General features: G+C 42.4%; 1 protein-coding gene across 1 annotated transcript in view; it reads right to left on the bottom strand.

Moving 5' to 3' along the window:
• Positions 1-13,065, bottom strand: part of LOC124795618 (Down syndrome cell adhesion molecule-like protein Dscam2) — a 594,927-nt gene extending 581,862 nt beyond the window's left edge. The window contains exon 1 of the mRNA XM_047259690.1: positions 12,864-13,065. Coding sequence (XP_047115646.1) covers positions 12,864-13,065 — 202 coding nt within the window. The remainder of the gene's footprint in view (positions 1-12,863) is intronic.
• Between the last annotated feature and the right edge of the window lie 442 nt (positions 13,066-13,507).

The raw sequence follows: 13,507 nt of genomic DNA, 5'->3' as shown, positions 1-13,507 counted from the left end.
CAGTTTGTGGTCAGATAGGTTGTTGTTGCTCTAGCGTCTCGAAATTTTGCCTCGACGACTCCCTGTGGGCCTAAATGTATTCCCTTATGGGGTTTTTCGTCAGTGGTGCAAATCCCTTTTAAATGGATCTTTACTCCGTTATTCACTAAATAAACAACATAGAAACGATGATATTTTACGTACGTGATAAATGGTATGGAAGCATGCCGATGGTTAAAAAACATTCGCCATTTTAAGATTAGATTTACTCTTGACGCAGACAAATGGTTACATGGATTGCGTCCCGGCTAGAGCGCCAATTCTGTGGAGAAGTTGTTTACTTTGCATTTTTTCTGTCTGATTAAATAAATAACCCCAATTTGAGTCATCAGTCTTCTGACTGGCTTGATTCGTCCCGACACGAACTCCTCTCTTGCGCTAACCTCTTCGTCTCATTGTAGCATGTGTGTTGTATTGATAATCTACATCAATCGAAAATGCAAAATTGTAAACTTTGGCCGCTGATGGACGAATAGTGTGACGCTGTACCGCAATTTCATAGCGCAATTGGCAAGGGTAGTACACAGGGAACATGTCGATACCATTCCGTGTACCCTGTTGGACACTAAATATGCCTCGCAGAGAGGCGCGTGAACAACATACGCAGATGTCAGGAATAGTGAGAGAACATGTAGTTCGGCTCAAAGAAGCCGGTTGGGGTAATCGGCGAATCGCTCGACATTTGAATAGGGCGATGCCACTATTCCACGACGTTGGCAGGAATGGGTGAAACATGGTCGAACACAGCTCAAGAGCCGGCCGGGGTGGCCGAGCGGTTCTAGGCGCTACAGTCTGGAACTGCGCGACCGCTACGGTCGCAGGTTCGATACCTGCCTTGGGCATGGAATTATGTGATGTCCTTAGGTTAGTTAGGTTTAAGTAGTTCTACGTTCTAGGGAACTGATGACCTCAGAAGTTAAGTCCCATAGTGCTCAGAGCCATTTGAACCATTTGAACAGCTCAAGAAGTAAACGGTCGACCTAGAGAGACGACAGAACGTGAGCACCGAGTAATCATCAGAGAGGCACTCAGAGCCCCGGATTCGTCATTACCATCGATCAACGTGCAACAGATGCTTCGATGAAGAGACGAACCATCAATAGGCGGGTTACAGAAAGGAGCCTTAGCTCATGGCGTCCCTTGCGCCGACTACCATAGACCTCCGTACACCAACAAGTCCTTTTGCAGTGGTGTCTGGCACGCCATTCGTCGGGGTATCTCTTTAACTGGAGTAGAATTGTCTTGTGGGATATCAGTCTGACTATCGCCAACTATTTGGTCCTATTGTCAGGAATGGTAATCTGGGTTGCAATTTCATTTCATAGAAGGGTCCCTTTGGTTGCCATCCGGGGCACCATTGCAGCTAAACGGTACGTCGACGATATTCTACGCTCCGTTTTGTTGCCCTTATCGGCAAACCGTCCTCGGCTTACATATCAGTGAGATAATGCTGGCCTTCCTACTTGACAAACCCTACCTTGATCAGCAAAGTAGTCGGATCTCTTTCCAATTGAGAACGTTTGGAGCACTGTTGGCTGGGCCCCACCAACCTGTTTGGGATTTTTACGATCTAACTTGCCAGTAGGATAAATTTCGGCGCGATATCCCCCAAGAGGACATTCAGTAACTGTCAGTCAATGCCAAGACGAATGGCCGTTCGCGTAAGGCTCGGAGGTGGACCGAAGCGTTATTTACTTGCTCAATTTGAGAAACTCTTTCTCTTGAATAAATAAATCCTGCAAATCGAGAGTCTTGTACCGCCATTTAGAATGTCAATAATAAACCTCATATTTACAAATTTACGTAATAAAGTTTGCCGGTGGTTTACATATTTTACTAAAAAATCCTTGTTTAGCGTGCCGTCAATGACAAGGTATTTAAGGACGGAGCACATGTTGGGGTTGGGTATGAATGGAACAAGAAATCGATAGTGTCGTTTTGAAAGGAACCATCGTTATTTATCAAATTGAGTGGTACAATGGAAAATCTAAACCTCAATGGCGGGACTGAGATTCGAATCGCAGGCCTCCCGATGGCGAGTCCAATGTCTTAGCACTGCGCCATTTCGCTAGGTAACCCACTGACTGTATACAGACGTTACATTTGTCTGTATTACGTCGTTCAATGTCTGTGCCATAGCTTTCTACTTGCTTCTGTGGCTTTTCAATAAGCATTCTGTGATCATCGTCTGTAGTGACTCCTTGACGGCTCATATGGTGTACAAACCCTAGAAAATAATTAATTCAATATGGACGCCTCTTCTCGTACAGTGTTTATTGTTAATTCGATAAAGAGACCTTGATTACTGACGTGAACTCACTAGAATAGGTGGTAATCGGAGGCAGATTCGTTGAGAACTCCTTTTATTTAAAAATAGTTATTTCTCCGGAGAGGTAAGATACAGTAATTCAGTTTCAACAATGTCACCATCACCACCAGAAGCACACATAAGATAGTGTGTGAAGTATCTGCTGATCGTAACCTGAATGATACAAAGAAGCGAATTTTATGCGTTCACTACGTCTACACATATTCATTGCGGACTAAGAAGAATTAGTGACCGACTCTCAACAAGAGGCTTTGCGGTATGTAACAACTTTACCTGATGTGGTTTCGCTACCAGTTTTTTTTTCATGTTTTCTGCCAGAGAGAGCAGGATGGCCTGCTGAGGGTAGGGAAAAGGGGATGTTCCCAGTTGAGATTTCCAGTTCCTGCACTCATTTCTGAACTCTAGAACACTAAAATGCGGAAAATGATACATTTCTGTTAATCCACCGTAAATCGTACTACGCCAAATTTATTCAAAGGAAGTCAAAATTTATAGGCTGTGCGTTAGTTAATTGCAATTATTAGATCTCCAGTGGTGTGTTATATAACAAATAAAATACGTTATGTCCTGTTTTCTACACTACTGCGACCGTAGCGAGGTTTAGTAATCTAGGGTTAACCAAATGACACCTCCAGAGAACGATGGTCGGAAATGGTTGACTGGAACGTTTTCAATTTGTTCCTGGACCAGTATTCATTGTTTGCGAGAAAAATTAAAAATTTTGAGCCATGTTTCGTAAGTGTGCAGCGTCCGTTCAATAAGTTCCGATACTGATTTTATCCTGCTGTATAAGCGACGCTAGCGCAGTAACTACGGCAGCAGTTTGAACTAAGAACTGTAAACAACAGAGTGCATTCGACCAGTCATTTGTGAACAGGGGTGTTGAGTGCTGAGGAGCGGCCGTGCTGTGTCACCGTTGTTGTGTCGCAAATCACAATGGTGCCACATTTCTAAAGTAACGTATTCAATACATTCTCCAGAACGTTCTGAAGAAGAGAAAAGTGTGTACAATGTTTGTTCCTAACGCCTTGGCTGCCAAACAAAAACAAAGGCTCGTGGACCGTCCGCCGTAAATTGGTTAAGACGCAGAAGTGGACAATCCCTTACTGGGAAAATATCATCACGGGTGACGAGACATGGCGTTATCAACAGGGCTACCACAAAACGAAAAAGCACAGAAATTTAATTTTTTTCTTCAGCTTGTGTCACACTTGCATTCAAAATTTTTATTTTTGATGACCAGTTTACGACTTCATTATCCGTTCTCAAACCATAGCTTTTGTTGTACATGTTAACGCACATTTCCACCAGTGCACACATCTATACCATAGTTGTAAGTGGTATTTTTGCATATGTACAGCATAGTAGAGGTTGTTCAGGAACCAGTAATTGCCTTACTGTACGTATGTAAAAATCCCAGTTATGGCTATGGTAAATGTTTGCACTGATGGAAATGTACGTTAACAAAATGAGATTTCAACTCTGCAGCGGAAGGTGCGCTGGTATGAAACTTCCTGGCAGATTAGAACTGTGTGCCGAACCGAGACTCGAACTCGGGATCTTTGCCTTTCGCAGGCAAGTGTTCTACCAACTGAGCTACTCAAGCACGACTCACACCCCTCCTCACAGCTTTACTTCTGCCAGTATCTCGTCTCCTACCTTCCAAAATTCACAGAAGCTCTCTTGCGAACCTTGCAGAACTAGCACTCCTGGAAGAAAGGATTTGCGGAGACATGGCTAAGCCATCCCGAAGTCGAGTCTTGGTTCTGCACACAGTTCTGATCTGCCAGGAAGTTTCATGTACGTTAACATTTACAACGAAGAGTATAGTTTGATAGTGGACAAGGTCATCACAAATAAAATTTTTTGAATGCGACTGTGACAGAAAAAAAATTAGTATTCCAAGTTGCTGGTCCTCGCTCTTACATTATGCTGGAACTTGATAAAAGTGCAGAAATTCGCATAAAAGGTCAAAGTTTTTACGACATAACCGGCGTTCATGGAAACGTAACTCGCGAGTTGAGCAATATCCTTAAGAAGGAGTTTTCTGAAAGTTTCACATGGTCCGTGCGTTGTACTCAAGTGGGGGACACTATGTAAAACAGCTGAAGCATTAAACCCATTATTTTAAGGTTATTCTATTTTTTGTTAATCCAGGTTCGAGATATTCTGGACAGACGCGGTACGAGTGTTTACGTGTGGACCGATTCTCAAGTGTGACTAGAGAGTAACACCAACAATATGTCATAATCTCAGAGGACTCCACATGGCGACCATCACTCAAAGCACTTGAAGAAGACTATAAGGTTATTCAGGAAAATGTTGAGTGTCAAAATGAATTAGACTGTTTGTATGAACACCCGACAACACACCGAAAACATTAACGTGCTGAGCCGGCTGGATGGTCCAGGAGGCAAATGTCACTTTGGTTGATGTGAGGCTGATACAATGAATCAGTGCTACCAATAGTCTCGTACACTTTCAGTTCCTAAAAGGATGCGGAGAGGGCTGGTACTTAACGCAGAACAAGGTGCAAAATTTCGTAATCGGAAACTATTCACAGTAAACCCATAGTTCTTTTATGTCAAGATGATGGTAAGTTTTTCTTCGTCTATCAGCATTTTAAACGATTAAACAATCTGTTATAGAGGTGCAGTCCCCTTTTGGGTGGTATACCTGGTTTGACGAATGAGTTCCATGTAATCTCGACCTCACCAGTAACGAATCCAAACCAGGGGTCCCATACGATACTTCCGGAATTCTATATTTTTAAGTAATGACTGTTCAGAATTGTTCAAATGGCTCTGAACACTATGGGACTTAACATATGAGGTCATTAGTCCCCTAAGAATTACTTAAGCCCAACTAACATAAGGACATCATACACATCCATGCCCGAGGCACGATTTGAACTTGGGACCGTAGCGGTCGCGCGGTTTCAGACTGAAGGGCCTAGAAACGCTCGGCTATAGCGGCCGGCGTAATGACAGTACTTGGAATAAGTGTAGTTATTGGGATAAGGGTAGTTGTGGGAATGAAGAGAAAACATCTCTAATAATGAATCGAGCGACGTGAAATGATAATCATCAGTTCATGATACATCGTTGTATATATGTATTTCCTTGTGACCAAAAATGTGTTTTGTGTTCGAAATGTTTGTCCCGGCTTGTACGACTGGCAGAGGTCGGGGACATTCAGCAGGGCCACATAACCTTTAACTCGGCAAACATTTTCAGTTTCGTTTAGCACGTTAGGCAATAGATAAATCGCAGTTCACGGCGATAATGAGAAATATGTTTGTCGTTTCGTAAAGCATACTCGTCTAGCAAAGTCAATTCGTACCACGGGCAGAAATAATCGACTAGTCGTTGCGGTTATTGTCTATGACAATATCGTGTACAAATTACCCAATTAATAAGTACTTTAAAAGAAGCAAAATGATGTCTGTAACAAGATAATATGAAAAGGGAGTCTCTTATTCATGATTAATAAGTTAAATTCGTAAAATATGGGTATGAAGCTGGGCACCTGACGCGCCCTTTTGCCTATGCTAGTTAAAAGTCTCTTTTATACAAAAATTTTCCACAAACAGTAAGTCTTAGAACGAAATCGGTATGCAGTATCAGAAGCCTGTTAGAAACCTTTCTAACGATACCTCATTATCCCCGTAAGATTAATATGTGTTGAGGAAAAGGGATGTTAACTTGAAAGATCATGTATATGATGATTTGGACGTGAACCAGGCCGTCAGATGCCACCTTGTTCGCCAGTGTGCTGAGATAGTCTAGTCCGTTGGTTTTCGCTCCACATCAGCCGTTATCCGTGTTGTTATATTTAGATTATTGTGTTATTCTATTTAGATTATTGTGCTGTACGCATTCGTGCCTGATTTTTGTATATCCTGTCGTACGTTATACTCATATGTAGCATTTAGTAAAAACCAAAGATTTTTCAAATTCACGCACACACACACACACACACACACACACACACACACACACACACACACACACACATACACCAAACGTGTAACGTCGAAAAACATGGAATGAATTTCTGCATGTGGAATTCACGGCATCCAACCGACAAAAATGATGAAACGGAACTAGGAAAAAGCCTCATATTTCCTCTTTAAAACGAGACCAAGATGGCGGCGCAACGTATATTTTTAGACGAGTTATTTAAGTTTGAAATTACGTCGATGGAACTTGTCGCTCATTTGATAACAACTGGCTGCCTTCACCCGGCATCGGATGCAAAGACGTCTTCTTGTCGAAGAAAATTGTAATATTCCGTACTTGGAGGTGACAACACAGTAATAAGAAATTTTTTTTTCGTCTGTTCAATATCAAACAATTTCGAAATAAAGTTGTAGCATCAGCCCTGAAAAACTGAAAGTAATATTTAGTAAATGAGAAATGTTTGCACTGGTTTGGTGAATGGTCGTGGCATCTTTACAAACCTTTGACGTATAGTAATCACAAAAATTCACTGGAATACACGGAAACAAAGTCAGTAACGTTTGCTGCTGAAATACGTAAATCCATTTCTTGTCCTCCTCCTGCACCCATGGATTAGACAATGTTGCCTGTTTCGGCTTCAAAACTTATCTGACTATAATTTCTTTGGTCTTCCTGCAAATCTTCCTTACTACAACGCTCTTCTTTGGATCCTCTCCTTCGGCATTCTGGCAACATGCTGTCTCCAGTAATTTCTATAGTTCAGAGCTTTTCCTTCCAAAGAATTTATTGTTAGTTCTTGCCTTACTTGTTTTCGTTTGAAATTTTATGTGAAAGGGTACATTCGTTTACTAAGAATCTAATTGCGGCAGCCTCTAACTTGTTTTTATTACCTTTTGTAAACATCGAAGTTTCACATCCTTTTTAAGTAATACAGTAATTAACGAAGTTTTGGGAAGCCGCGTTTTTGAAGTCTTTAAGGAAAGAAGTTCTTATGACGTTCACCTGTTTTGTCGCTCCAGTAACTGATTAAAAAAAAGAGTTGGCAAAGCTGAAGTGCGCCAGTACAGGTACACACACGATATATGGCACATAGCTACGTGTTTTCGTGTAACACACATTTTACACTGACAACACAGGTATCAACCATATTAATTTTTGATACCCGTTCAGTGCTCTATCTCGTCACAAGTGAGAAATAAACGTTTCCTTCAAATTGTTAATTGGTAACCTCAGACGCTGAAGGGAAGTCTAGGAGCTGTGCTTCTAGGACTGACACTAGCTGAAAGATTTTAAGGCTGAGTGTGCCCACGAAAAGTGTGAAATTGTGGATCTGCGTATTACATTCGTGTAGGCTCAAAATGAACATGAAGGTAGATCTCAAACTCGTAATTACTAAAATAATGTTGGGAATTACCAGACGAGAAATGAGAAAGGCAGATGGATCGGGAAATGGACTGTAGAGGAAGCCGTAGTTACGATAACGTTACCGAACGGGCACTGTTGCCTCCAGTGCTGCATGTGAGATGGGTTCTCCAGTACAGCGGTGGGTGTAGAGTTAATAACACAACAGTGGCTGCTACCGTGGTGTGGTCGGAGTCGCAGAGACGGTGCATGACGTCCGTAGGGTGGAAGTCTGACGCAGTAAAATAGCGGCTTGTGACGGCAGCACCTTTGCTGGCTCAGTTGTCTGCAGTAACGTACGTACATCGTTGGTATAGTTGTTTTTTATGTGGTTACCGTGTCTGATCAAATACGAAATAAAAGTGGCAGTCCCGAGATTCGGAACCGAAAAAAATCAAAAATATAATTGTGCATCGGAGACTGGTGGTGTAGCGTAGTGATTAAGATGCGTTCCAGATGGTAGAAGGTCGTGGCTTCAGATCTCCTTAGTCGGTTTGGAACTTTTTTAAAAAATATTTACCAAAATAACTTTGATTATTATATTTATTCATTGAATTGGTTTAAATATTTTAAATTTCTAACCATTTGCTGCATAATTTTCATCATCATATTGTCGTTTTTATTTGCTCTTATTTTTCTTCCTCATTATTTTGTTATTTGGAATCTGCCTCTGTCCCCTATAAACTGTAATCGAGTGCCAACCAGGACTGCTCATCGGTTGGTAACGCGTCAGATGGTGTAGCCAGTGTAAGGACAGTTCCAGGCAGCCAATGAAAGCGAGAAACTACAGTTTGGTGTTATCGCTGAAACTGACATTTTTCTATCTTAATTTTGCTCGTAGGGGTTAGCTATAGCCAGCCGGTGCGGCCGAGCGGTTCTAGGTGCTTCAGTCTGGAACCGCGCCACCTCTACGGTCGCAGGTTCGAATCCTGCCTCGGGCATGCATGTGTGTGATGTTCTAGGGGACTGATAACCTCCGATGTTAAGTCCTATAGTGTTCACACCCATCTGAACCACCACATCGGTTAGCTATAATGGCCATGAAGACAAGCGAGACTGAGTAACACTTCTTTGGCAGGTTGTTGACCGCTGTTTTCTTGGGTATATTGCACATCACGAGTTGCAGTTAGGTTATGACACGAGTTTCAACTAAGGGCTGCAAAAAGCATCGTCTGCCGCAGTTTAGTCGTTAATCGCTTAAAACTACTTGTCAACGGAGCATCCCGCGTTCCAGCAACGCCTAACGGCGGCCGCTGACAAGATGTAACAAAATTGTGAAATAACCAGCTGTGTTTATGAATCGCCCATAACCGAACGACAGCCGATACGGCAAAACTGTAGTGGCAAGTGACAGACGACAATTTCAGTGTAATTTTAATCACAGTCTAGGTAGCATATCCAAGCACATACCAGGGGACTTTAGAAGCTAAGTTACCATTTATTTTGGCAGGCCAAGTAACTTTTATTGAATGTGCACTACATTTCAAAGCGATACAGATATTTATTAAATAAAAATGTTTTAATGTAAATAACCTTTAATTGCCTGGACCGCAATATTCATTATATAATCAAAGCATGACGACTAGTTTCCGTTGCTTTCCCCAACCATCAGTTCGTTCAGATCGTAAAAAAAAGAGTTGAATATGCATCGAAATCATCACCATTAGGTACAGCCACACACTCGTACTATGGGCCAACAAGACTACGGCAGTATGTAGCTAAAAGCTTCATCGTGAGAGAGCCATTCTGCAAATCGTAACCGCACTAGATGGAGGCAACAAAGAAGGAAAATCGCCAGTTGCATTAGCAATAATTGCATCAAATGCCCGTTAATTGCATTTGATCCAATTTTACTAACGCAACTGGCGATTTTCCTTCTTTATTACGTGAATCTTGTGAGGTTATGGTTTACAGTGTGGCTCGCTCCCGATGAAGCTTTCAACTGTATACTGTCATAGTCTTGCTGCACCATAATATATATGCATGTCATTGCACAACTATAGCTAATGACGATGTTTTCAATGCATATTCATCTCTTTTTTTTTTATACGATTTGGACGAACTGAAGGTGGTTGTAGAAAGCAATCGAAACTAGACCCCATGAAAACTGCGGCTAGGCATTAAAAGTTTTTACATTAAATTTTTTTATAGTAAATTATGTTAAGACGGCTATTTCCAGGCTTCACTGACACAGATACGGGACCTATTTTCCATAATAGTCACAACATTTCTATAAACATCGGTCGCAATGTTCTGCCAAAAGTTCAGTTCCGCGACAAATCCTGCAGCGCACAGTCTGAACATCATTCCTATGAACTTGAGTACCCATGCGGTTGTTTCCCTTCTGCACAAGCTCCAGAGGCGAAAGTTTAATTGTAACCACACTGCACTACAGATTGCAGCAAGTTTATGAGTACGACATATTTTTGCTCTATTGGATTTCTTATCACAACACAACACAAGTGATATCTCACAGAATGTTTCGACGGACTTGAGTATTCGAACTGCGTTCCGCGCCGTCTCATTATCACTAGAACTTGTTGTAGATTTTCCATATGATCTGTACACGAAATCACCTGCATGGAACAAAAGTCCTATGTGGACTTGAAAAACAGAATCATCCAATTTTGTCCGTTGTTTACCATCCACTCACGGCTCGTCAATATTTGACAAATCTGTTACATCATTTTGAAGCGCTGTATAACATACTACTTCAAATGAACATTTTTCTTCACTTACTCTGCTGGTTGCATACGTGGTGACTGCTGGGGCAGTGTTGACGACAGTCGGAGCTGATAGGCAGCTAAATTGTGCTGGTGAGTGTAATTGCCGATCTGTATTCCCATCTTTAGAAAGAAAAGACTGTACACTATTTTGTACAGTCTACGGGCTGCAGTCACTTTCAGCAGGACGCTTACTTTCAGATGCATTACTGGCGCGATCTTCAAACTCTGTACCTGTTCTTTCATCTGTTGAGGCATTTATTAATTCTTCCAATTCAACCTCAGACAATAATGTAATTGCGATGGTGTCACAACGCAAACTGAGCGGAGACAATGAAGATTCAAAATATTTCGAATATCTGAGAGGTTCTAAACAATTTCTTGGAAAAAGTAAGAGACAAACCCATTGTTATAAACCAAAGGCTTTATTGATGGTTCAGACTTAGTTGTAACGATAAAAGTCACTATTATGACAAAATGTAACAGGAAACTAAAATTATTAGACTTCAGAGTAATCGTATTTACGTCGGATCATTACGATCCGAACGTTACATATGTCACTGTTAACCCTCATTTTGCCAATTGGACGAGGTACTTTATATTTCAAAATTTTGAATAAAGTAATGAATTTTTCTACGATATTCAGTATCTGTTTTAAATTTATCAATTGAAATTAATTCAAAAACTTAAGTCTCAGTAGCACATGCCACACTGTCATATGAATGTAGTATTCAACACTGCCAGGTCGAGAGCCTTACTTAACACATTAATATCTCTTAAAAAAAGTATGTTGAGAGTAAAAGACAACAATAATGAACGATATTTGCATTTTTTAAATATTTCTGTTGTGGTCATAAAGTAGGTGGTACTACATGTTGAGTGTGCATTGATATTGCTAAGAGTATGCTAAAAGATATTTTCAGATCCTGGACCATAATTACATGTCAGTATATTTTTAAAAATATATTGTTCATATAATTCTGACCAATTAATAATTTTTTTTCGGATGAGCATAAAGTGTCCCCTCTCCGTCATTTGATAATGCGCGTTATGGAAAATGCGGTTGGTACTGATAGGTTTAAGGTTTAAGACCAAACTAGTTAAAATAGAGTGTGTTTGAAAAAGAACTCGCTAGTTTTAAGTATAAATTTAATGGGGAAATTAATGAAAAATTACATCAGTGAGTATATATAATGAAAGAGAGTACCTTTAAGTTTTGTTTAATGTTAGTAGACGACAACATGGGATCCATGCATTGCCCTGCACACGTCGAGAAGATATTCAACTTCTGGCCAAGTTTTCATCAACATTTCAGGTGTTGCTGTCGCAACCGCCGCGACTATTCTTTCCCGTAAATAATTGATTCTCTGATCTTTTCACTGTACACGACATTTTTTAAGGGGGCCCAAAAGAAAGCAAATAACACACTGCGCTTTCTGTTGCGGAGTACACATTTTTGCCGAGTTGCTCTGCACTGCACTGTACGCACGCCTGGACTGAAAAGAGGGAAAGGAGGAAAAAAAACACCACTGGTGCCGTCTCAAGATCAAGCAGACTTGCCAACTGCAGGGGAGCCAAACCTGGAGAGTTCATGAATCAAACACCACAAACTAGAATAGTGTATGGCCGGCCGGAGTGGTTGTGCGGTTCTAGGCGCTACAGTCTGGAGCCGAGAGACCGCTCTGGTCGCAGGTCAGAATCCTGCCTCGGGCATGGTTGTGTGTGATGTCCTTAGGTTAGTTAGGTTTACTTAGTTCTAAGTTCTTGGCCACTGATGACCTCAGAAGTTAAGTCGCTTAGTGCTCAGAGCCATTAAAATACACTCAACTTAAAACTTGTTGGATCCGGTTGACGACTAGGACACAGTAAAACTAGGGAGTTCTTTTTCAAACAGCCTGTATTTCAAAATATTTTTATACGCGTACCGTTCAAGCATTATCGTACAAAGTTACCGAATTTCATAAAGTTATCTTGGCATTTAAATAATGAGAAACGAAATTGATACCCATTTTGACCCGAACAAACCAGCACGATTAACGCTTTTATAGGAGAAGTATCAGCAATTGTGAAAGAAACACACCGCACAATTGATGCCGGAGTAATTGCTGATGTCGGACGCTCGGAAATGCGACAGGACAGCCTTCGGAAGGCATTAACGAGCAGTTTTGGATACTAACGAGTACAAATTATGCCGTGGCACGTGACGCAGAGTGGAGTGCAATGCATTTAGCTGCGCAAAAGCCCGGAGCTCCTAACTCTCGTTAACCGTTCCGCCGGTCGGCGCTCGTCGGGGCAGCGTTCAATAAAACGATTTTTAAAGTACGCCGCGGGCGGCGCGGGGGCGGAAAATCGCATTTGCGCCGCGCGCGCGCATCTCGCCGCCCCCGGTTCGATGCCGTCGATTATCACCTGCTGCTGGCGACGGCGCGCTCGCCCAGTCACTTAGGTCCCTCCGCCGCCAGCCGATGGCCTTTGATGGCGCCCGGGGCCCGCCCGTAATTCCATTGGCGACCGGCCGAGGGGCTCCATTAGTGTGCGCGGCGCCGCCGTCGGCTCGCACTTTTGATGTTTCATTAACGGAGGCGGTCGGGGGCGGTGGGGGTGGTCTCATCCGTCACGCCGCACTCAAAGCGGCGCCGGCGTCCAGTCACTGCCACTCGGGCTACTTTGCTCTGCCGTCTCGTCCGCTGACTCGCTAGAAGCTTCTAATTAGAAGACACCGGGCACCGCGCAGCGCCGCTATGCTCTGGCGTGAAAGAGCATCGGCTCTGAGCTGGTCACACCGAGTTGTAACGTTCCCCGCATCGTCTACACCCTTAATCTGCAGGCAACAACAACGTCAACTTGGCTGCTCTCAACACTGGAGACTTCGTCGCGGCGACCTAGCCCTACAGTTCAGTCTCTGCAAAACGCCAGTATTTTGAATCTCTGGGCTCGCGACTCAACCGCGGAGCAGAAGATTTGTGGCAATAGTTGGTTGTGTCCTCGAGCGAACCAGTTAAGAAATGAAATCTGACGAGGAGATGCTTTCCGATTTGTTGCTGAAAAGATAA

The sequence above is a fragment of the Schistocerca piceifrons genome, chromosome 4 (genome assembly GCF_021461385.2).
Source record: "Schistocerca piceifrons isolate TAMUIC-IGC-003096 chromosome 4, iqSchPice1.1, whole genome shotgun sequence".
In the NCBI taxonomy this organism is placed as follows: domain Eukaryota; kingdom Metazoa; phylum Arthropoda; class Insecta; order Orthoptera; family Acrididae; genus Schistocerca; species Schistocerca piceifrons.
Note: the sequence above shows the minus strand (reverse complement) of the source record. Positions and strands in the feature narration are given on the sequence as shown.